Raw genomic sequence first — 23,025 nt, 5'->3', positions numbered from 1 at the left:
TGTCAAAATCATGGACTTTACATATATATCACTCGAATTTCAGTTCACTACGATGACTTACAACTCGGATAAGCTCTCCAACAGGTACTCCAAGTCTGTTTTTGTATGGTCAAAGGAATATGAATTGAAGCATGTTATAGGCAGCTCATTTTTGAGCCATGCGATGAAAGTACTGTGGAGGTATCTCTAATAACGAAAGGTACACGGTATGGTAACGATACACGGTGAAATATGCAGAAAGATTACTTGGAACCGGCAGAGAATTCTGAAGAACAATGATCAATATCATCACCTAACTTAAATGAGAGTGCTTACTGGTGACAGACTTAGTTCCCTCGGAAATGGCGTGCTTTGCCAGCTCTCCTGGAAGAATAAGGCGAACAGATGTTTGAATCTCACGCGATGAGATCGTCGACTTCTTGGAGTAAGCCGCAAGCTCTGAGGTAAAGTATAAGTACCTGGTTTACGACAAGTGATGGAAACATACTGGATGCCTCGGTAGCAATACGCTCAAAGATATCGTTGACAAATGAGTTCAGGATAGCCATGGCTTTGTTTGAGATACCAGTATCGGGGTGAACCTGCTTGAGGACTTCACAACAAACAAAGTCAGTCGCCCATAATTGCTGCCATGACCTATGAACGCACCCTTGTAGATGTACGAGCTGTATGTCTCCTTGCGGACCTTTCGGCGCTTCTTCTTCTCACCCTCGGCGGGAGCCTGGGGCTTAGCAGCAGTTTTCTTCGCAGCCTTTGCTCCAGAGTCAGCCTTAGCTGGTGCCTTGGAGGCGGTGGATGCAGGGGCTTTGGCAGCGGTGGATGCGGGCTAAAATGGGTCCTCGAATTGACACATGAGAACTATATGAATCACGAATCAACTTACTTTAGGTGCCATTGCTTTAATTTACAGAGTATACAGGTATGCGACTGTGAACGTGAGTCAGTTTGCATTTACAGTGCGATATCGCAAACGTATACACACCAGATATATTGCCTGTACAAGTGGCGGCGGTGGGTGGTGGTTAAGGGAAGAGTGTTGAGGGGACGCGACGTCTGTGTACTGAGCTTATGAAGGGTTGGATTCAAAGTCCGATCCCGTGAGGGACACCACGTGATTCAACGACCGCGCTTGTCACGCGTCGAGGCACGCACCATCACACCCGTCACGCCTCCATCGCCGCCGCTGAGCTGCATCTTGTATTAGGCAAATGGTAAGTGAGATCTAACAAAGTTGGACAATCCCAACAGTTCACCATCGCACTTACAACCAATGTAGGCTGCTGAGGACGAATTTTTGCGTCCAGAAGACCTGTACTATGCTGATGGCAGTGTAGTCCTTTTAGCCGCCCATGCTGGTAAAACCCATGCGTTCCGAGTTCACAAATCCGTGCTTGGATCACACTCTAAAGTATTTGCGGACATGTTTGCGCTACCCTCTGCCGCAGAAAGAGAAACGTATGATGGTGTAGATTTGGTACGGATGCCGGATGATGCAAAAGATCTTGAAGACCTTCTTCGAGCACTTTACTACCCGCGGTAAGCACTGTGCTTGTATGGGCCCTCTTGGCTCTCAAGCAAAATACTTTTAGCACCATATTATCTATGTTGGAGAACCGAAACCCTCTTGCTGCAATCAAGTTCAAGGGGATCCTTCTGCTATCACAGAAATATTTCGTGCGCGTCCTGCAGAAGTTGCTCAGGGCTCGCTTCCATGCAGACTGGCCATCCACTCTCCCTGAATGGGACAAACTTATGGAGCACTACGCTGGTCTTTCTGCATCCGTAGTACCGCAACATGATGCAGCCAGTCAGTTCATCGACAATCGTATGTTAGAACCTGCTTCTGCCATACGCTTGGCCAGGGAGGCCAATATTCCAGAAATTTTACCAGCCGCGTTTTATATGCTATCTACAATTAGTCCTTTCATGGACTTTGATGCCCTCCGCAGTTCCCACCCCCCTCCGCTTACTGATTCTCAAGGGAACGTTCTTATGTGGCAGCCTGGAGAACGCAGCGCACGATGGGGGCTCCTAACGCCCGATGATTGGCTTTGCCTGGCACGAGGCAGGCATTCTATGATGGACTTCGCTCGGATGTTCGAGCAACAGGAAGGCCAATGCATATGCGACTCGCAGATTTGTATTCAACAAAACAACAAGAAAAAGTTGTTGAACGAACACCCTCAAGATCTTCTACGTGTCCTGAAGGAAATTGGCTCCCAGCAGGCTCCCCCACAGTATCCCTGCTACAATGCCCTGCAGGCGCTGGCGTCCCGCAGTATGGAAACACGGTCTATTTTGTGGGATAACCTGTGTTACTACTTCGGTTTACCGGAGGCAGGCGATGATCAGAATGATGGTGACTCTGATGATATTGCACTTGTGGAAAGTGAGATTATGGACGGATGAGGGGTAGATTGGTGCACTGGGTCACTGGTCATTCCGCTTTTCTGTCCGCCTTGGACTACATGAGTCAAACAATACGCTCGCAAACCATGGGACATACATCTAGACTCAGGAACATGGCTAGATTGCCATCAGTTTAACCCAAGAGTAATGACGAAATTGCTAACAACTCTGTATTCACGGATAAAGTAGTCAGTAAGGCATAGGCATCACAACCACCGTCGATAGCCAATTCCAATGTACAAAAAGGGTATCATTGAAATTATAATCGTACACTGGTCCCCTAGGTTTTCCCTTGGATGTCTCGTACAAGGAACTCCGGCGCATAATAAGGATACGGAGCTAAAAAGGTGCCAAGCCTGCTGAGGACGTCTACCTGGAACGCTTCGAAGGGAACCTGCTCGCCATCCACCACGAGCGTGCCCTTGGAGGCGAGCGGCTTTGCGCGGTAAGCAGACGCTTTGAAGTACCGGTTCTATTATACCTGGTGAGTCATACGCACGAACGAAAATATAAGGAATTTACCGTATTTATCCAGTACGTTCGGCCTTCTTCGGCACCGTCCATGGCCCATAAGAGGGCCCTCCGACTAGTCTTCGAACAAGGTGTCAGATGGCATCAAAAGAACAAATCATAACGTACTTACTATTTCTTGTATGGAAATATCAATAAGCCCGTCATCAGCTAAAGAGACGGGAAACTGCATCAAAGCCCTAATCGGGCTCGTGAGTTAATCGATCTCTTAATGCAGTAGACTGCTACTTACCGACTAACGAACGGCCCTTGGCCGGCGTACATCCACAGGATAGGTCTTTTAAATTGGGTCCACTCCTCCTCATGTGAAGAGCTTGCACTATCAGGTTTCTTGTCGTCACTGAGGAGCGAACTAGGAAGGCTAGATGGGATAGGTGATTCGCCCACTCGTCGTGCATGAAGAGCATCCATCATGCGTGATTTGTCTTGATCGACGACCTTCATTGATAACTCGATCGGACACGATTTGCGGGCAATAACTGAGTTAAAGGAGTCAGCAAGATGATAGGGGAGTACAGCAAAGACTGACTAGCACGGATATAGCCTACGATGAATCGGATATCGCCCATCCATCGTAAGTGTTCAGTCTCAATATCGAGATCTGCTGTTATTCCGATAGTTTGTGACATGAATGATACCCGGCAACGATCTCCTTGGGTGAAAGCGAATAGATCAGTTTTCAATGGTTGTCCTGATTCCAATGCTCAGCAACTCTGGCGTTTAGAACGACCAACGGAACACACCTTTAAGGACATTCAGAGCTGCTGCACAAACGTCGAGCCCATCCTTCAGGCCCAATAGATTAAGAGACATCCCGTTACCGGAGCCAGTTGGTATAGGTGCTATTGGTATACAAAATGCCTGGTCACGGTGTTCATGCTGGTTTATCCCATTGAGAACCTCGTGGATCAAACCGTCACCGGATACAGTAACTAGGGCGTCATATCCCAGCTTCATTTCGCGAGCAATTTCAATAGCGTGACCGCTATGGGTGGTGTCTGTATGGGAATACACCAGTGAGTATGAAGCAAGCGTGCCATGAAAGTATGACGTGCATGTTACATCCAATGTACATCCAGCTGCAAGGAATATGGGTTCTACTTTACTGACATATAATGCTCTTCCCTTCCCCTGAGAATGACGGTCATGAAAGCATACGATTGAGTTTGGATGAAGCTAACCTTTCCGCCATGAGGGTTAACGAGCACCTTGAGATTCTTGAATGGATTCGCGCCTAATAAACCAGATAAGTAAACACGCCATGTGCCATGGAGCCTGACAAACCCTGATATGCAACCAGAAGTAGTGCCTCACACCACTTTTTGGCACGCGCGCTATCTTCGTTCTGAACTGTGCCGCTTGTCATTACAAGGTTCAAACGGCTCTCCTTGCCCTTGCGAACCAGGTATTGTACTTCAATGGCGCCAGATGCAACTTTGGCAGAAATGACATTGCGAAGAGGCACCTCTGTGCACTCAACTGTTCTGTATATGCCTGCGCAGCAAGAGGATTTGTGATCGTCGGGATTGTTAGGTTCGATGAAGAATGACACATCAGTAAAGCGAAGCGAAGTGGAGACTCCGCAGCTGTCGATTAGAACTTGGTTCATGGAGGTTGACGTAGATACGATCCGTATACGATAAGCGATGATTTAATGGTGGGAAGAGCATGTGTATTGTGCTGCGGGAACTGAACTGTCTTATAATATGGCCCTTGGCAGTTTTAGCACGACAGGTTTAATTTAAGGTTGACGGAACTGCGGCAATTCTATCAGTCCCCATTACAAATCCAGCTCAACTTAAAAGATTTGTTGCGTAGTACCATGGCACACCCTGCGGGACATTCCTTGCTCCTTGCACAGGCTGCCCCCCTTTTCAAAAGACACTTGATAAGTCGACCCCAGCCTATCTGAGATCCCGGGGCCCGGCTAGCCCAACTAGCGTTAGTGGAGGAGGACTCTTGTCAAACACGATCGGTTTCCCATTTGTTTCCCGTGTTTGGGCCTTTTCGATTGAAAGTTTCTAGTGAAATGTCCGGTTTGGGATGAAGCCTGTCAGAGACACGGCACGCTCATCGGCACCTCCAAACGGAGTATGAAAGTTGCTTTGAGTCATTTGACACCTTCAAGTTGTCTTGGCCCGGGCCGTGACGCTGTCGTTCCGCTGAGCCCCTATGCATACCTCGGCGGGCCTACGGGGTGTTCTAGAGCTTCGCGTTGATCATCTCTCTGTTGGTGTCCGGTTGCCAACTAGCAATGGAAAATATGATCAGCACTCATCGCAGGAATATAACGGACTTGGGCGGATAAAAAAATTTCGTGGTTTTCCTTGAAACCTTTCATCTCCAAATAAAGAGTTCACATTGCTTTGTAAGAGTTTTGACTTCGGCTTTCGCTTTCGGCGTTGAAACGTTGACTTTCGACTTTCCCTTGCGACTTTCATTTTCACATTTCTCAGCGCCTGATCGGGAAGTTCCGGGCAGTCTCTTACATCATCACGACCAACCTGCCAACCCCACCATAAGGTCAGTTTTTGCTGAGGGCCATGCCTGAGGCAATTCAACTAGCAAACATCTATGATTCTTTCATGCAACTGGGTGAGAGAGTCCATGTCACACTCAGAACGCAGCTTGGTGATATTGGTCATTTGAATGCTCAAAAGGCTGTCTGCCTTCAATTCCTCGAAGCTATTGAACAGGTGTAGTTACTTGTGGTATCATTAGAACTTAGGACATGATCTGATAGCTATCCCAGCATTTGAACATCATCCCACCTGCAGAAAGACATGTTATTGAAGCCAGTGTGGATCACATGATTCAAGAGCTAGATATTGCCACCATGATATCATCTGATCCACCAGATGCCAGCCCTGTCAACTTAGGAAGTCATACCCATACAGGCACTGTTGGAAGACCCACCATTCACATTCTTCCATCTGATCTTGCTGTACTCTCATCAGGAAGGGTATCAAGGAGGCGCCTAGCTGAACTCTATCAATGTCATCCCCACACCATACATCATCGACTACTCGAATTCAACCTTTCTTCTCCTGGACCTCCAGTATATGTGGATGAGCAGCAGCCTGATGGTAGTATCAACTGAATATACCACCAAGGATCTTTGAGTGATCTATCCATGATTTCAGATGCTGAACTTGATAGATTGATACTGGAACTCCATCAGCAGTTTCCATCCTTTGGACGACAGATGCATGATGGCTATCTTTTGCAACTTGGCTACCACATCCCTCACAGTTGTATAGAAGTATCATATCTGCGAGTTGTTGGTCCATCTCCTGCAATGTTTGGTCCACAGCAAATCCAACATTGTAACTATTCTGCCCCAGGCCCCATGGCCCTGGTTCATCATGATGGACAGCATGGTGTGTTGTGTACAGGTAGTGTAGTAAAACTACTAATTTACTTGCAGGACTCATCCACTGGAAGCTAGTCATCCATGGCTTCATTGATGGATTCTCTTGTTATGTTCTAGGAATCTGTGTCAGTAATAACAACTGCTCCATGACTGTGCTCTCTTTATTTGAAGATATTGCTATGATTCATGGGTACCCAAGCCAAGTGAGAGGTGACCATGGGATGGAAAATTTACTTGTTGCTGCCTGGATGGAAGAAGTATGTGGAATTGAGCATGGCTCATACATATGGGGCAAGTAAGTAGTATTGAGCTCTCCACATGGTAGCCTGTTCTAATTATATCTGCAGGAGTGTTCACAACATCCAGATTGAATGTCTTTGGGTGGATGTGACAAATGGCCTAGGGCAGAAGTGGAAGGATTTTTTCCAGACTCTCAAAGCCTACGACAACCTCAATGTGAACAATGATTCACACCTGTGGCTACTTCATTTCCTATTCCTCCCTTTGATCAATGATGATGCAGGCCAGTGGGCAGCCTCATGGAATCACCATGTTCTTGGGCATTGCGGAGAGCCCCATTGGTCACCCCATGACATGCTCATCCAAGGTATCATTGAGCATGGGCATCAAGGGGTGTTTGTTGAGTCGGCTGAGGACCAGGAGGTAGAAGATATTGCCAGCTATGGCATTGACTGGAATGACTTGGATGACCAGCATCTACTGGCTCATCACAATACTCATAATCCTGAGGACAGTGATTCAACCAATCCATTTGTATCAAATCATCCTGATTCTGATCTATCCCATGTCAAGGTTCCTGAGTCCCATTGTCCATTTACCAACACTCGACTTCAAACTTTCTCTCAGATATCCAGCCCCTTCTTGATTCTAGTCTCTATATCAATATGCACTCATGCTGTCTACTTTGGATTCAAACATTAGCATTGGCTTCTTCTAGAGCTGACCCTAATACTTGAAACTTGTATATATCAATCTGTGGGGGTGCTGAAGAGAATGAGACTGAGTTAGTGTGCCCCCACAAGGGCTCAGTGGCTGGCTTCCCTGTCACTGCATCCCACAGCCAAACAGTGTTATCCCAAAACCAGTAATGATGCGAGTGGCATCTGGTGAGAACAAGACTGAGTTAACAAAAGAAGTATGCTCCCACAAGGGCTCGCTGACTGGCTGCCCTGTCACAGCATCCCACAGCCAAATAGTGTTATCCCAAGAACCAGTTATGATGTGTGTTCCATCCAGCAAGAACGAAACCAAAGTAATTCTATCAGTGTGCCCCTGCAAGGGTTCCCTGACTGGCTCCCCCATCCCTGCATCCCACAATCAAACAGTCTCATCCCTTGAACCAGTGACAATACAAGTGCCGTCCAGTGAGAACAAGACCAAAGTAACTGGTTTTATGTGCCCCCTGAGCACAGTCTGAACAGCTGGCCAGTTCATATCACATCCAAATGCTACATGAAGAATATTTGGAAATTGTGCAGAAAACTATCTGGATAGCAGAGAGTTGGCAGGTAAGAATGGGAGTGTTGATACATACAGATGTGACATGCTGTGGAAAATGATGCTGTGTCATATCCCACAATCTGGACCCACATTCCATAATATTCCCACGCCTTCCAAGCCTATGTCTGGACCCCATATCCAACTCATTGCCAGATCCCCTTCCACTGTGTGCTCCACACCTCAGTAGGATCGACTCTACTCCAGATTTACCCCTGAGCTCCAGACCTCCGGATCCTCACTGCTAGCCTGATCCATACCACCCTATCCTATCCACCCTATGCATGCTCCATCCAGCAAAACATCTGGACTTCACCTTGTCTTGGATTTTGGACTATATCCACCTTCTCATATCCTGGTCCTATATCCACCTTGTCTTCTGGATCCCCAGACCTCCGGATATTAACTCTGGACCTATTCCCACCCTCTGTCCGATATCCTGCGCCTATCCCCATTTAGGCATCTCTGCCTTTCTGGCTTTCAGTTACCTCCTGTTCTGTCTTGCTGATTGATCCTTGTACAAATCTTCATCTCTGAGTTCATTTAGTTATGTTCCATCTTACTTACTAATGTGTTTCCACATGCTCGTACATAGCCTTGCTCCTTTGCTTACTGATCCTCTCAGATAGTCTCCAGTATATAACCCCTGTAGATACTCCTGTAGTTTTCTCAGTTTGAATATCAACTTAGACTTGCCTAATCCTCTCTCGGACTTTGGTCCACCTAAGTCTGTCCTACTTATCAGGCCTAGGGATTGATTCCCTAGGCCGGAGCTTTGCCCTTCTGGCACTTACCCTCTTTCTGGACTTAGGTCCAATCCCTGTTCTCTCTGACTCTACCTTAGGGTAGTCTACCTCTGTTTGCTTCTACATTGGACTTCATCTGATGTAGCCCCTATTCCTTCTGGACCTCTGGACCTCATGTTCCCTCATACCTTTGGACGTTCTGCCCTCCATACCTTCAGATGTTCTGCCCTCCATACCTTCAGATGTTCTGCCCTCCATACCTTCAGACATTCCACCCTCCTAACCCTTGGATGTCCTATCCTCCTGTCCTTCAGACATCCTGCCCTCTGTACCTTTGGACATCCTGTCATCCTGTCCTCCTGTCCTCTGGACCTTCGGACCTCCTATCCTTCCATCCTGTTTCCTGTAGAAGTATTACCCTGCAGTGGGAACTCTCCTGAACACTTCCTGCGTTCCTCCAGAACTCACCCACACTCCTCTGGACGTTTCCTGCTGTGGGAAACACAACAAGAAGAGAACTGGAAAGTAGACTTCTAATGTTGGGCTAAATGTGCTATGCCTAGCTGCTATTCAACCCTAAAGGGTTTCTGGACTAAGCTCAGTGCTCAGAGAGGATAGGAAATCATGCTAAAAACTCTCAGTCTCAGACTGGTACTGGTAGATGGTGAAAACTATGATGATTACATAAGCACCAAAAGTGCGAACATAACACTAAGTAATATCTGCCTATACAAGCCCACAGAATATGAAATTCCTACACCACACTCCTCCAGAAGTCCTCTAGCACTCCACCAGAGTAGCCAGCCTCTGGAAGTCCTCCAGACTTCATTGGACCATCATTGGACCTCATATGAAATGAAGGGCACATACTTGGGTAAGGGGCACAGCATATGAGCTGAGGCCAAGCCCCTCTGAGTCAGTCTCTCTCCCCCTTGAGCAACACAGTTCTTAACATGCTGCCAAAGACTTGAATGAACTTCTGTACATCCATTGCAGTCAATGCAACATCTTTGAATTTGGAATGGCCCTCCAAATCCATGGAGCATTGTTTTTTTGTGTTGTTTGTGATTGTCACCTTCAAAAGTTAACATTCCATGTTTCAATTTGGTGGCTAGAGACCTACCATCTACTGAGAAAATTCCCTTTCCATTCATCATCTGGGAGAAGGCATGGCGATCATGCAGTTTGGGAAACCGATAGCCTGACTTTGCAAGTATGTATTGCAGGGTGGCTGGGTTGGAAACCATCAATTGGTCTTCATATGAGTTGGCAGAGGATCAGGAAGTGTATGCTGCTAGTGTGGATTTCATTACATATGCCAAAAGACCCCTTGAAGTGAACAATATTCCTGAACTGAGCTTGAAGTCAGCCTCCACTGCCTGACCTTGGTAGAGTTCCTTCAGATTCCCTGGTGGTCATATCAGCAGTGGGATCCAGCAAGAGATAATATAGACATACCCATGATAAATGATGCAGACTCTGGGCCAGGAACGTCTGCCAAAGAGATATGAGAGTATCGACAGTACACCCCATAGACAATCACTAGAGTCACAAAACCAGCAGTGATAAAGACAGGGTCCATGGTTACAAGAAATACAATTTCAAAAGCATATGAAGGTGCTTGACACAACTTCTTGAGAGTTTGTGTACTGCTTGTTGCAATCCACTTGCACTAGAATAATCTGCACAAATGATTGCTGAGCAGTGGGAAATAGGGAGAGAAAAAATGAAAACACACATTGGCTGCAGAAGATAACATGCCCAGTGCGATCTTTGCATGTGGATATACCTGTGGAACTAGATTAGTACAGTTCTGATTGAGAGGAGGGCCTGCATACATCTGCAATCTTCCCAATAACTTTGTCAAATATCTTGAGGGGTTAGAGATAGGTGTCCTGGAAACTGTTAGGAGCATCAAGATCCACTTGTGTGTCTTGGCCAACAGATGCCACAGTTATTGCAAGTCCAGAAAGTGGATGCATGTGTTTTGCAACCATCCGGTCCTGACACAGATTCAGACTGAATACTGCAGAGTGTATCATACAATCTATTAAAGTTTGCTTTGGAGCATCATACAAGACAATACTTTTTGTTCTACAAAATTACTGGATTTGATGGTATGAATGCGATAAGACAGAGCTGCTGCAATATGAGTCATGACTGGTACTGACAGATTAGTAAAAGAAAGCATTAGCTATGACAATGAACATCTGTGATGGTGAAGAACATTTAGCATTATTGATAATGTAAAGAGTCTGCAACATGAACAGAGAAATGTATGAATGTGCAGTGAAATTATATCTGGTTATAGGAGTCAGAGGAATTTCCTCTGATGACAGAGTGGATCCATTGATCGAAATCAGTTGCGGAGTCATCACCTGGGATTGATTGGTTGATAAGGTTGGCAGTAGTTTCATTCAGCAGTACATCTAATGTGTAAAAACATGTATGGGTGTGTATGCCCTATTGTAAATTTAATGATACATAATGAGTTTGTGAAGGAAATAAAACCTATGACTGCAGACCCCCAGTTGTGTTGCCAATGCAAATCAAACTTGATCTGTGCAGTGAAGTCAATAACTTGATTCTTTAGACTTTTTGCTGGGGGACACATACAGTGGCTCAAAAAACTGTCCACATGTTTTTGCATTTTTTACTATTTACAATATTGTGTGAGAATACATAAAGACCTCAGTGACATGCTGATACCATATTGTGGTGCTGCTTCAGGGCTTTGGATTGAGCACCACATCATGAGAATCAGAGGAGACATGGTGGAGATACAAGGCTTACAAAATCATGACTCATGTGGACAGTTTTTTGAGCACATATTAAAACTATATAAATCATCATTTATGACACCATAACAATCATGCCACCATTAAATAAATTATAAAGTGGTGTCATTATGTCATTTTAAAACCATATCTAACTATACAAACCAAAAATTTCCATATGTCATGGTTATATTCACCATGAAAGCCACCCCCCCTGCTCAAAGGGATAATATCCTCTCTCTTTCCTATTCTGGCCTCTCTGCTTGTCAAATTTCCTCTAGAACTGGAGTATCCAAGTCCACTGTGGCCAAGTTCATCAAAGAAAGTCACACAGACAAGGAAAACTTCTGTGAAGGGCATCCATCCAAGCTCACCTCTACTGATAGGAGGGCTATTATTCAACATATCACTACAGGAAAGGCTGATAATGCTGTCCAGGTCACCTATTACATCAATTCCACCATCACATTCCCTGTCTCTTCACACACTGTGAGAAACATTCTCAAGACAGCTCATCTCAGGTCAGTAACAAGGAAGAAAAGGCTCTTCTCTCTATCAAACATAGGCAGAGAAGACTAGCCTTTGCCTTAGCTCATCAACACTGGACTGTAGAGGACTGGAAGCATGTTATATGGTCAGATGAGACCACAATAAATAGGATTGGGTCAGATGGCAAGGTATATATGTGAAAAAAGAAGGGTGCTAGTCCCCTCTGCATATGTGTGATAGAGAGGAGAACCTTTTCTTCCTTGTTACTGACCTGAGATGAGCTGTCTTGAGAATGTTTCTCACAGTGTGTGAAGAGACAGGGAATGTGATGGTGGAATTGATGTAATAGGTGACCTGGACAGCATTATCAGCCTTTCCTGTAGTGATATGTTGAATAATAGCCCTCCTATCAGTAGAGGTGAGCTTGGATGGATGCCCTTCACAGAAGTTTTCCTTGTCTGTGTGACTTTCTTTGATGAACTTGGCCACAGTGGACTTGGATACTCCAGTTCTAGAGGAAATTTGACAAGCAGAGAGGCCAGAATAGGAAAGAGAGAGGATATTATCCCTTTGAGCAGGGGGGGTGGCTTTCATGGTGAATATAACCATGACATATGGAAATTTTTGGTTTGTATAGTTAGATATGGTTTTAAAATGACATAATGACACCACTTTATAATTTATTTAATGGTGGCATGATTGTTATGGTGTCATAAATGATGATTTATATAGTTTTAATATGTGCTCAAAAAACTGTCCACATGAGTCATGATTTTGTAAGCCTTGTATCTCCACCATGTCTCCTCTGATTCTCATGATGTGGTGCTCAATCCAAAGCCCTGAAGCAGCACCACAATATGGTATCAGCATGTCACTGAGGTCTTTATGTATTCTCACACAATATTGTAAATAGTAAAAAATGCAAAAACATGTGGACAGTTTTTTGAGCCACTGTACATTGATTGTTTGTGCTGGATTAATCAGAAGATATTCATGTGCAGTGGAGCTTCACAAGAACAGGTGGGATCTCAACAAAGTGTCGTTACTGTGAGATGGCTCCTCAAAGAGAGCACTACCATCTAAAGCATAAGGGGCACCATGGCCACACAAGTAGCACTTCAGATGCTCCATGAACTGTTCAGCTAAGGTAGTATAGTCCAGATCTGGAATATATCCCATGCACAAATGGATTGAGCACTGCTCAATGGGCTGATAGGAAATGAGGTTGATGACTTGCTCAGGGGAGGTTAGTGTATGACCAGCAAACATCCCTTGTATGATAGATTGGGTGGAGCCAGGGCCATTGATGTGAAAGTACTGATAGTAGATTAGAAATATCCAAATGCTAAATCACTGACTCATGTCACAAAATTTCATGTCATTGTGGATGACATGATCAAATGCAGACCCTAGAGCAGCATAGACTGGGTGCAGTCCATGTACAAGAGGCATCTCATTCCCAAAGATCATATGTCATACCAGCTGCTGTCCAAGGCTTTCCTGCACTGCTTCAGACAGCTGGCATAATTGACTGATCTGAAATGTAGATAGGTTAGATGTGTATCATCTGTTCAGTGATCAGTGATCTACCTGTACTGTACCATCTATTTCCAGGATCATTGTGTATGGGTCACAGGCAAATGTGACATTGAGTTCCCTGTGGCCTGTGGAAAGATTGACAGTGATGAGTGGTGGCCATGAACAAAGATGTTGACTTGTCACAGGAGACACAACATCTAAAAATGGTTGTGCTATGGAGGTTTGATATGTGTCCAGCAGGTATACAAGTACATGGGGCAAGATAGGAAGAAGCTCCATCTCCAGTATGAATCCAGTGCAGATGATGAGACTATAGGCACAGAACAAAATAATGTCATCATCTGATGGGCGAAGTGATGTTACTGTTGGCACATAATACCCAGTATCAGAAATGAGTTGCCAATGACCAGAATACTGTGTTATGAGTGTGATTAAGGTGCCCCAAAAGGTATGCATAGGACCATTTCCAACACCATGCCCTCTGTTACAAGTTGATTAGCAGTTATGACAATGATAACAAGGTTGAACCTACATATTTGCAGTTATCAAGCCTATGACCATGTTCAAGGCCATGCAGTCAGTTATCTCCACATCCTCCGGCAAAATTGGCTCATCACTGGTGCCTACTTGACAAAAAGTCTTGCACACTGCCAAGAAGCCTTGAGCAGCTAGCATAGTGCTGGGGGCAGTGATATCTATAACACAGTTTTGAAGTCCAGCAGCAACTCTACTGGAGTCAAGATTGTGTCTGAGTGAGGTGCACCATGCACGCCATACTGCACAAGCAGCTACCACAGACACTGATGATGAGGAGGCTGATGAAGAGGAGGTCAATGGAGAGGAGGTTGATGGAGAGGAGGCCAATGGAGAGGAGGCCAATGAAGTCAAAGAGACTGGTGATGTCAGTGCCAATGATGGTATAGATGCAGGTATAGATGAAGGTTCACCAGTCGCTGGCAGCAGAGTAGAATTAGAAAGTGATGGCAGAGATGCAGATGCAACAAGGAGGGCATCTAAAAGACTTGATTGCCTGGTCTGATCAGCCACTGGAACATCAGGTAGCTGTAGCAAATGTAATGCTCTCCTGAGTATTGTTCCTGTTATCAAATATAAGTGCATACCTCCTTGGAGTCAGTGATACACAAAGAAGAGCAGTTGATCTCCTCAAGGTCTTCATGGAGCTCTGAGGCACCAGACAGCAGTGCATGCCATGGCCATTGACTGGCCCAGCAATGATATCCCACAAAGGGACTGTAAATATAATGTCAGCAGGATAGCACTTGAGTAAGGATTGACTCACGGATGAATACAAGCTGATGCTCATGGTATGGTGCTGATGGCACGGGGAGTCTAGATCCATTCTTTTGAAGGTCTCTATGCATCACATGTTCAGGTGATGATCTTGAAGGAAGAAGCTTAGCCCCATGTGCAGAACATTGCCCTTTTCCTGTCATCATGAATGACCAAGGGAACTGAGAGGTTGGTGTTAGTCGGCCAGTTGATGATGAAGGTGAACTTGATCCAGAAAGTATGAGGCTGGCAGTCTCAAAGTGTGAACAGAGGTAGTGATGGAATGAAAAACCTACTGTGTCATCTTTCTGGAAGTTGCCTTCAATCTGAAACATGAGGCCCAAGTTGCGAGCCTGCAAGATAAAACTTCCAATTTTTTGTGGAATCAGTGCATGCATCTCTCTGAACAGCTGCTCATATTCTGTGTGAACAGTGCCATGCATCTAGGACAGATAAGCAAAGATCAGGACAACAGGTGGACAACTCACAGGCTCAGGATGTACCACCACTAGGTACTTTGTGACTTCACGCTGTTGGATGACATTTGATGACCTGAAGTTTTGACTGATATGACATGTCAAAGAAGAGGCAACAGCATTAACAGACTATGCTGCCTGATGTCTGCGAAGGGTTGGGATCACTGAGAGGGGTGATGGAGAAACACTAGGTCCATGAGTTGATAGATGTCAGTCATTGGTGGTTCCTGGTACTGGTGGTCCAGGTGGACTCCATGGAGTGAGGGGGACAGCAGGCCATCTGGTGCCAGTTGCTGACATATTTGCTGGTGCAAGAAGTAGGCCAGTATTGGTTGAAACTGATGCTAATGGTGAGGCTGGAGGCTGAAGGTAGCTGTGCATGGGATTGGGAAAAGCGACTGGAGTTGAAAGTGAAGGCAAGGAGAGATTTGTGGAAGTGCTTGTGGTGAGTTGGTGGCTGCTGGAAAAGGAGGGTGTGCTGGGTTCTTGATGGAGTGGTGCAAGTGGCAGATGCTCATAATATGGACTAGCACACAGCAAACACATTGCTCAAGGGTCTGCAGGAGAATCATTCTGACAACATTTCAGTCTGAAGCTAGAATGCATAAATATTGAATATGCACTGTCACAAATTGTTGTCCTGCTGAATCTGAACAACGATGGGGAGGAAGGGCCAGCACTTCCATGACCACATGATCCTGCTCAGAATGTGAGCAGGCACATGTCTAACAAGATCATCAGCTTCACATCAAAGATGGATTCAGAAACTTACCCCCAACATCTCAATGTACCCAGTGCAGTGACACCCACTTCCATGACAGCACTGGGACATTTGTAGACTTGGCATGCTGCACACTTAAATGAGGTTGATTGGATGTGGTCAGAAGAGAACATGAGTTGTTCAAGTTTTCGCACTTTTTGGCACTGGCCTGTGCACTTTACCATCATTCCATGAAAACTAAGGTCGAAGGATGAGGAACTCAAGTCGTCGTTGCACATGTGCAGATATCAGAGGCATAAGCTATCATCAAAGAGATAAGTTTATGATCTATCCTGAAATGGAAACATAATCATGCGTTCCGGAAAGTGAAAGTTCGTTTTGCGAAAGCAAACTCACAATATCCCGAAACGGAAACATAATCATATGTTCCGGAAAGTGAAAGTTGGTTTTGCGAAAGCAAACTCGCACGACCGGAAAGTGAAAGCGTTGATAATCAAACCCATACAAATTTTGTCCGCTGGCGCCCTTCATACAGGAAGCAGGCGAACCCTTTTTTGTTCGAAGTCCGTTTCGTCGTGGTACTTATCTTGATGGTTGCATAATTGATGTTCCACATACTACTGGAAGTTCGGAACACAGCGTTGCACTGCTCGGTGATACCCAGCAGCAAGTTAAAATCATGTACTTCCGGCTCTCGCGTCCATGCTCCTTGTTGCTCGAATAGGCTCGAGTCAATTCATTTGCTGTCGTTTATGCAGCGATGCCTTCAAGACCACTGACTCTGGCACATTGCTGTAGTCGCCTCAGTTTGCCTGTCGAGTCAATATTCGACGTTTTGTTATTGCTCTCGTTCGCGACGTTAAAACATCCGTTGTTTGTAGTAAATTCGTCAGTGGAGTGCTCATTGAATAGTATGCCTGCCGAGTTCACGATAGTCGATGGAGATCTCAGTGATTCTCATGGAGTAGCATGCGCAATGATTCACAGGTGTTCTTTCATGTCTCATCGTCCCTTAGCTTAAGGGAAGTTTTCTGTTATATTTGCTTAATGGGCCCGGGTGTCCGAGTCCAGTACCTTAACTCCCAAGTCCTGTCTTCTATAGCCATACTACCTCCGATAGCGACGCGTCCGCCATTCTACCATCTCCGTCGATGACGCACTCGCGGAGACCGCCTTCTTTCCGGCAGGTTGCAGTGGTATCTGGCCCTACAGCCCCACTACTTCTAGGTCCCTCGCAGGAATTCAGCCCATGCCATGTAGGAGACCAAAAAAATATGCAGAATCCTTCAATTGTTGAACTCGAGCGCTTCATCACAGCTATGGATTATGTTCTTGGAGTACTGGAGAAGCAAGGTTCAGAGCAGAGAGATGGGTCTCTTGTGCTGAAGGGGCTCAGGACTGCAACCAGCGATATGCTTGGGAGACGTTAAGTCAATAGTTATCGAATTATTAGCTCCCTAGTTTTCACGATTCAGTTAGTCCCCTGGTAGTCAAGCAAGCACTACATCGTGGAAGATGGCATCTATAGCCTCTCCACGTCACTCCATGTCACATTTCGCACCAATCACCTCAAACATGTGCGATCATTAAGTAGCTTACCATGGTGCGATGTCTCTCATGCCGCAAGACGCATCATGTATTATACTGATGAGGGAAAGGGAGGTCGATCGTATCCTCCATGCGAGTAACTTCGGATCGATCAGCATGTTGGACAGCCCAGTCCATGACGTTGTCAAATTTCCTGCATGCATGACGGGTGTTGAAGTTAGGGTAGGGTTTCGTGTGGTTCTTTACCCAGTCCCACGTGATCATAGCGACCTCGGCATCACACATAATAGACTGCCTGATCAGTTCGATGCAGTCGTCTTAGGTGTTTGCCATGAGCAGGACGTATGTCGGGTAAGGAGGAAAATTTACCGAGATGCATTCGAACTACTGAGGGGTCCCGCTGGAACCAGGGATCCAACTTGTAATGGTCGGGCCAAGAGGATTTGCGAAGGAAGTTCTACAGAGTTATCAGCCAAACATGACCAGGCTCTACGTGTAGCATAGTTCACCAGACAACGCAGTTGGTGATTGACTTCCAACGATGCCATGAAACCTCCACCGTTACTTTGTGGATACTTGACCTTCGCTGGTAGATCTACTTCTCCAGCTTTACGTAGGTCATCAATCGTAACCCGGATTGGTGGCACTGTGATTTTATGGAAGTGAATAACGACCGACAGTGCAATGGAATAAGATTGAATGCCACACCATCGTCAGAAATCCTGGCCCAAGCAGCATCGAGTTCTGGGGGAGGAGGGCCATGATAATCGGGAGCTTCGAGAGGTCCACCGTTAATACGATAGATAGAAGGGAAATCGATGGTTCCATTGAACCTTACAACAACAGGCTCGACGGCAGCACTCGCTGGAGCTGTAATTGGTCAACATTTTGACCATCTAGTGCCATCTGACTACTCACAGTATATAGCAAGATGAGCAGAAGGGGTGGTTATCCATAGCGTGAAGGAGAACACAGATGTGACTATAAGTGAACCAATGCTTAACCAAGGCCACAGGCAAAGAATGCGAGATTTGAGATGAGGTTTTGCACCGGGCCTGTCTACGTCACCAAAGATTGTCTCCTCATCAACATCAACAGGAGAGTGTGGAGAATCTTGAGTCATGTTAGCAGCTGCGTCTACTGCTCAGAGCTGAATACGACAGCCGGCGAGATATAGTCAAGAAAACTACGTGCAAATGCTTCACTGTGATTCTTTGATGTGGAGGATGGATATCAAGATATCATGTTGTGAACGCGCTGCAGCCTGTTTTGAGAGCTAGTGATGACTACACAACAACTTGAAACGTGTAATCAAGGAATCTGGCACGCTTCTCAAGATCGTTACTCACCAAACGAGTCGATCAATATTGAAATGTCATTTCGATCATATTGTCTGGGAAGGGGATTTGCTGGCAACTTCCCATATCCTGGAAGTTGGATCACGATATTAATTAAAGGTCATCCACTCGGATCAAAAAGTTCACATATGCACTGGATGTTATACTTGCTATGACAAAATAATGAAGTTCGGGAGGAGATCATGATGGAACTTATTAAAGGCACCTTCAACTTGAAGTTGGCCTGTATCTATAACTTTCTCACAGTATAAATCATTTGTATCGATACCCTTTGTAGTTCACATGGCTGCATACTCTGCCAGCCGCGGCAAATGATCTAGGTTTTCTCAGAAGACCGACCAGTGCCTCCCGTCAGAATACAAGGCAGCCGAAAAGTGATATGACAGCTCGACGTAGCGGAATCCCTAATCCATGGACTCAGGACTAGCCTAACTGCTCAGTGATAATCGATTGTCCTTCATCTGGTTCTGCTTATTCTGATTGGTATAGAATCTATAGATACATCCTCCTGTGCTTCATATATACATATTTTCACCACCTCTCGGGACTGCCAATCTCGGACTGCACCTCACCCATTATTGGACCCATCAATTTTTACACGAAGTGCCAAGATTACAAGCAAAAACATACCAATATCGAGTATGCATATATGAGCAAATACTGGAACGAATATGGACAGCAGAAGCACTCACTCGGGCTTGCCTGGGACGTCTTTCTCCTGAAAATGGTCCGTCTACCATATCTACCACTGTGCCCGTCCCGTCGTCGGCGATCCAAGGCCACTAATGCGAGTGAAATAGCCATGAGCTGACATCTCCAGGGAATGTTCTTCGAGCACAATGAATTCGAAATTTCAACGTATACTGAGCAACCCAAAAGCTGATTCTCCGTCAACACTAGTGCCCAGAATCTGGTACCGAGATCTACTTGTCATAATGTGTCGATTCGAAAAGGTTGCACGTATGTTATGCCAGCTCAATGAGATCTGATGGCACAGGATAGCCGAAATTTTAAGCAGGGTCTTAGTTCAGATCCAATTGTTGGCACTTCCGGGTCTCCGAGGTCCACAGGCCGTATGTTGCAAGTGCTTCAAAGTTTCGTCCTGCCTGTCCGATTCATGTGTCCATCTGATCCCTCCTCTTCCTCCGTACGGTATGGGCAAAGAATATTTTGCTCAGTATTCTCCTGTCCATGGAGCGGACGACGAGGATGCGAAGCTTCTCCATAGGGGTATAGAAACCGGATCTCATTCAAAGTCCCGCTGCCTTCACGTATCGCTATGGCTCATACATGGTGTACTGATATCCACAACGTTTCTCTTTTTCACGCTATGGGCACGGGCACCTTTGAAGGGTGACATACTCCTGTACTGTAGGTGGACATACGGCATGACTGAAATGCCTTCCTGACCCATCACAGCTCCAGCAAACGAGGCTATTGAATCTAAAGGCATTGTGAGGTTCAATGGAAGTTGGGATCATCGTTCGGCATATCGCGGCAGTCCGTCTCCAGATCTCGAAGTAGCTTGGGATAGAGTGACTGCCGATGGTTGCATATCTTTCTTACTATCGAGGTCATTACTGATTGACAATCTTTTCAGGGCGCCTATTGGCTATGACGCTCGAACAACTACTCAGAACAGGGGAAGAACCTGCCCAATTCATGGCTAGGTTTCCGGAAGAGTACGGCGGAAATTATCTGGCGACAGTAGAGGTCATTCACCAGCTCCATTGCATAGTCAGTCGTAACAGGAGGCTACTCGATCTTTACTCACCCCTTATAGAACATGGTTCGCCAATCCACTTGGGGTGACCATTACACGGCACACGATCCTGACTTCGTCCGATCACCTGACGGATGGCGCATCCATCTTGGTTAGCATACTGTCGCCTCCCAGCCTACATCCTGCCTGCTAATGTTGTACATCAGATCACTGCGTCGAAATTCTCAGACAGGTCATTATGTGCCGCTCTGATGTAACAATAGTTACTTACGATTGGGTTGAGGGACTCGATAATCCTTACCCAAACTTCAACGTTCCTCATCAATGTAGGGACCTCGAGAAAATCTTGGATTGGGTAGATGGACACCGTGTTTACGTTCCTCATTCGACGTTGATCCGCCAAGAGGGTAATGTTGACCTTCCTTCCCCCCCTTGATTGTATTCTCGACCCATAGAGGACCCACAGGGAGCATAGTATCACACCACGAATGTAAAATGTAACCACGAAGACGCATAACTTTGCTATAAGTTGAGTTCCATAGTACTTACAGGCTGTCGCACAATAAACTGCCCTTCAATATCGTGTAAAGTCGACGACTTCACCGAACAAGGTAGTTCTACGATCATCGGGAGAACTCTTGACAGCGGTTGCGATCAACATTTATGTCTGCTGATATAATTATACACAGTAGCTAGCCTGACATACGGTTCGCAGGTGTGGTTTATTATCTTCTTGTAGAATATGCACAGTACCAGAGAGAGACACATTCCTCAATATTATTTAATGTGTTTCAGGTCGTAATACCTTTTCTATACCCATACCCAATCTCAGATCCTGAAGCCACTGCCCATCTTATCCGATTTGTCATCGCCACGCGCCGTTTGAGAAACACCTTTGGCCCAGGTGAGGTACCCTTGTCAGGGAAACGAACGAACTGATTTGCTCTGCAGTAACGTCCCATATTATACATTTCACGTGCATATTCATGCCAAGGCATCAAGATCTCGGCTTGATCAAATCATACCTCCATTAATATTATAATTCCGCCCTAAACCTCGCCTACACGGAATCTCGCCCATCACAAGGATATAATAAGTATAGTCAAATATGAAGAATAGTCTGACAACCACCAAGTACTGATCCATTCTTCCCAGAAATACTTCGCACCTTAATGGATTCCTGTAACACTCTGCATAAGTGTACGAGAACACGCTCTGGCATCCTGCATATGGTGTGCGTCACTTAGCCACCACTACCTTTGAACAGTGGCCAAATCAATCTGAGAAAAATTTAAACCCTAACCCTACGTAGTTCTGCGCGTGCAACTCCAACGGATGCTTCGATATTAGTTTGAAACATGTAGCGCTACAGTAGACAACGACAATTTATCAGTGCAGATGTTGTTTTTACCAGTCTCTGATGCCCAAGAACCACAGGAAGGTAGCAGCTGCTCACGCTAGGGCCGCGCGATGGTCAGCTCCAACTGCCGAGCACAGTAACTCCATTCTTCAAGCCACCCCCACACAAACCTATTCCGAGTTGCAGGAACAAACATCGGAGCCGTCCAAACTCAGTGGCAGGGAGCTTAACCCAATAGAGCTGGACTCCGAGTATGAGTGTGGTTATACTGGGGGTGTCAGTTGTTATTGGTCAGATACAGGTGATGAATATGAAACAGACTCGAATGCTGATAGCGAAAGGTCGGAGTGCGATAGCCTCTGCGAGCTGGAGGGCAGCGAGCTTGAGGAAAATTTGAGGGAGCTCCACTGCTGGATGGAGGCATATCGGACAGGTCTGAGCACAAAGGATGCCCAGTTTCAGGTTAAGCAATTCAGCTCTACAAAGTACAAGTCTCACAGACGTATTCCAGAGACATTGGCTCGCATTTTCGATTGATGGGGAGTCATAGTACTTTAGGTGGCCAAATCATCCCTTTTGTTTTTATAAAACTCGCTCAGATTTGATTCAATCAAAAATTCCTCTTGTAGCTTTACTCTACTCATTGAAAGGATCATTTTTACAAGAGGAAATAAAAATCAGATTTTTTTTCAAGAGGGTGAGAACATTGTTCAAAAGTAGTGGTGGCTAAGTGACGCGCACCATAGAGTACCTCTCCCAATGGACACAAATCGGATCTACATAAAGGGGGTATACATTGCGTACTACGGGGCATGACAGGGCATGAGTCGCACGACCCTCGGCAACTGACCAAAGACATGAAAAATGACCATCATGATCACGGCCTGGGTCCACTGCTTCGGTATGAAAGCAAATGCATACGCATTCAAATGCCCGTACTCGTGACGGGCTGGAGTGGAGTACCAGTATGACTTCATTCGCACTCACGCTTAGTATTCCCAGGCGATGGCCCTATCTCCGAGTCGTATGACCTGATTCTGACATGAGAGGATCTGAGAAATTGAAAATGTGCGTTGCACAGTTCATTAAGCGTCGACACGTCAAGATTCCAGGTCTATATTCCAAAGCTCCAAAGTTGATCAATCACGCGCCATACGTTTACCTGTA

At 45.8% G+C, this 23,025-nt stretch overlaps 9 protein-coding genes across 9 annotated transcripts; 4 read left to right on the top strand and 5 right to left on the bottom strand.

The window, feature by feature from the left end:
- Positions 1-242: 242 nt before the first annotated feature.
- On the bottom strand, positions 243-895 carry BJ212DRAFT_1443362 (histone-fold-containing protein; the record flags this gene model as incomplete). Its single annotated transcript, XM_041337815.1, has 5 exons — positions 243-265; positions 316-438; positions 488-592; positions 649-826; positions 884-895. The coding sequence occupies 5 exons, from the start codon at positions 893-895 to the stop codon at positions 243-245; spliced, it is 441 nt and encodes a 146-aa protein (XP_041200084.1).
- A 402-nt stretch (positions 896-1,297) lies between these two features.
- On the top strand, positions 1,298-2,088 carry BJ212DRAFT_1210820 (uncharacterized protein; the record flags this gene model as incomplete). The annotated part of the gene is made up of 2 exons (XM_041329228.1): positions 1,298-1,536; positions 1,590-2,088. Coding segments are annotated over 2 exons (738 nt in total), but the record flags the coding sequence as incomplete, so codon positions are not given.
- Positions 2,089-2,439: 351 nt separating this feature from the next.
- BJ212DRAFT_1311088 (ATP-NAD kinase-like domain-containing protein) lies at positions 2,440-4,696 on the bottom strand. Its single transcript, XM_041334004.1, has 10 exons — positions 4,225-4,696; positions 4,122-4,174; positions 3,996-4,071; positions 3,684-3,938; positions 3,470-3,631; positions 3,173-3,419; positions 3,053-3,119; positions 2,932-3,000; positions 2,507-2,881; positions 2,440-2,458 (listed from the first exon to the last, which is right to left on the bottom strand). The coding sequence occupies exons 1-9, from the start codon at positions 4,547-4,549 to the stop codon at positions 2,690-2,692; spliced, it is 1,446 nt and encodes a 481-aa protein (XP_041200082.1). The 5' UTR covers positions 4,550-4,696; the 3' UTR covers positions 2,440-2,458; positions 2,507-2,689.
- A 1,865-nt stretch (positions 4,697-6,561) lies between these two features.
- On the top strand, positions 6,562-7,290 carry BJ212DRAFT_1443360 (uncharacterized protein; the record flags this gene model as incomplete). Its single annotated transcript, XM_041337814.1, has 3 exons — positions 6,562-6,608; positions 6,661-7,142; positions 7,181-7,290. The coding sequence occupies 3 exons, from the start codon at positions 6,562-6,564 to the stop codon at positions 7,288-7,290; spliced, it is 639 nt and encodes a 212-aa protein (XP_041200081.1).
- Positions 7,291-9,952: 2,662 nt separating this feature from the next.
- Positions 9,953-10,163, bottom strand: BJ212DRAFT_1311086 (uncharacterized protein). The gene has a single exon (XM_041334003.1). The coding sequence runs from the start codon at positions 10,157-10,159 to the stop codon at positions 9,998-10,000; it is 162 nt and encodes a 53-aa protein (XP_041200080.1). The 5' UTR covers positions 10,160-10,163; the 3' UTR covers positions 9,953-9,997.
- Positions 10,164-12,851: 2,688 nt separating this feature from the next.
- BJ212DRAFT_1294562 (uncharacterized protein) lies at positions 12,852-15,529 on the bottom strand (the record flags this gene model as incomplete). The annotated part of the gene is made up of 11 exons (XM_041332216.1): positions 12,852-13,160; positions 13,323-13,379; positions 13,434-13,692; positions 13,762-13,863; positions 13,915-14,077; positions 14,175-14,275; positions 14,504-14,633; positions 14,683-14,926; positions 14,969-15,115; positions 15,161-15,236; positions 15,447-15,529. The coding sequence occupies 11 exons, from the start codon at positions 15,527-15,529 to the stop codon at positions 12,852-12,854; spliced, it is 1,671 nt and encodes a 556-aa protein (XP_041200079.1).
- A 1,573-nt stretch (positions 15,530-17,102) lies between these two features.
- BJ212DRAFT_1311072 (uncharacterized protein) lies at positions 17,103-18,993 on the bottom strand. The gene is made up of 7 exons (XM_041334002.1): positions 18,902-18,993; positions 18,336-18,844; positions 18,126-18,287; positions 17,927-18,063; positions 17,787-17,874; positions 17,187-17,734; positions 17,103-17,125 (listed from the first exon to the last, which is right to left on the bottom strand). Exons 2-6 carry the CDS (start codon positions 18,538-18,540, stop codon positions 17,502-17,504), a joined length of 825 nt encoding a protein of 274 aa, XP_041200078.1. The 5' UTR covers positions 18,541-18,844; positions 18,902-18,993; the 3' UTR covers positions 17,103-17,125; positions 17,187-17,501.
- An 888-nt stretch (positions 18,994-19,881) lies between these two features.
- Positions 19,882-21,081, top strand: BJ212DRAFT_40264 (uncharacterized protein). Its single transcript, XM_041343112.1, has 5 exons — positions 19,882-20,146; positions 20,195-20,323; positions 20,376-20,512; positions 20,559-20,649; positions 20,705-21,081. Exons 1-5 carry the CDS (start codon positions 19,930-19,932, stop codon positions 20,932-20,934), a joined length of 804 nt encoding a protein of 267 aa, XP_041200077.1. The 5' UTR covers positions 19,882-19,929; the 3' UTR covers positions 20,935-21,081.
- An 898-nt stretch (positions 21,082-21,979) lies between these two features.
- Positions 21,980-22,399, top strand: BJ212DRAFT_1311068 (uncharacterized protein). Its single transcript, XM_041334001.1, has 2 exons — positions 21,980-22,126; positions 22,180-22,399. Exons 1-2 carry the CDS (start codon positions 22,112-22,114, stop codon positions 22,393-22,395), a joined length of 231 nt encoding a protein of 76 aa, XP_041200076.1. The 5' UTR covers positions 21,980-22,111; the 3' UTR covers positions 22,396-22,399.
- Positions 22,400-23,025: the final 626 nt, after the last annotated feature.

Source organism: Suillus subaureus (assembly GCF_016647635.1).
Source record: "Suillus subaureus strain MN1 chromosome Unknown BJ212scaffold_1, whole genome shotgun sequence".
In the NCBI taxonomy this organism is placed as follows: Eukaryota; Fungi; Basidiomycota; class Agaricomycetes; order Boletales; family Suillaceae; genus Suillus; species Suillus subaureus.
The sequence above is the reverse complement of the archived record's forward strand: the minus strand, read 5'-3'. Positions and strand labels throughout refer to the sequence as shown.

What these genes read in the sequence shown, in the direction of transcription:
- BJ212DRAFT_1311088 (XM_041334004.1), bottom strand. Translation starts at nt 4,549, where the DNA reads ATGAACCAAGTTCTAATCGACAGCTGCGGAGTCTCCACTTCGCTTCGC. An exon ending in ATGTACATTGGATGTAACAT is followed by an intron (nt 3,939 to 3,995) that starts GCACGTCATACT and finishes ATTCCCATACAG; the next exon opens with ACACCACCCATAGCGGTCAC. An exon ending in AGCTCTGAATGTCCTTAAAG is followed by an intron (nt 3,632 to 3,683) that starts GTGTGTTCCGTT and finishes CATTGGAATCAG; the next exon opens with GACAACCATTGAAAACTGAT.
- BJ212DRAFT_1311086 (XM_041334003.1), bottom strand. Translation starts at nt 10,159, where the DNA reads ATGGACCCTGTCTTTATCACTGCTGGTTTTGTGACTCTAGTGATTGTC.
- BJ212DRAFT_1311072 (XM_041334002.1), bottom strand. Translation starts at nt 18,540, where the DNA reads ATGACTCAAGATTCTCCACACTCTCCTGTTGATGTTGATGAGGAGACA. An exon ending in GGCCAGGATTTCTGACGATG is followed by an intron (nt 18,064 to 18,125) that starts GTGTGGCATTCA and finishes ATAAAATCACAG; the next exon opens with TGCCACCAATCCGGGTTACG. An exon ending in AGTAGTTCGAATGCATCTCG is followed by an intron (nt 17,735 to 17,786) that starts GTAAATTTTCCT and finishes CAAACACCTAAG; the next exon opens with ACGACTGCATCGAACTGATC.
- BJ212DRAFT_40264 (XM_041343112.1), top strand. Translation starts at nt 19,930, where the DNA reads ATGGGCAAAGAATATTTTGCTCAGTATTCTCCTGTCCATGGAGCGGAC. An exon ending in GGGTGACATACTCCTGTACT is followed by an intron (nt 20,147 to 20,194) that starts GTAGGTGGACAT and finishes GACCCATCACAG; the next exon opens with CTCCAGCAAACGAGGCTATT. An exon ending in CGGATGGCGCATCCATCTTG is followed by an intron (nt 20,650 to 20,704) that starts GTTAGCATACTG and finishes GTTGTACATCAG; the next exon opens with ATCACTGCGTCGAAATTCTC.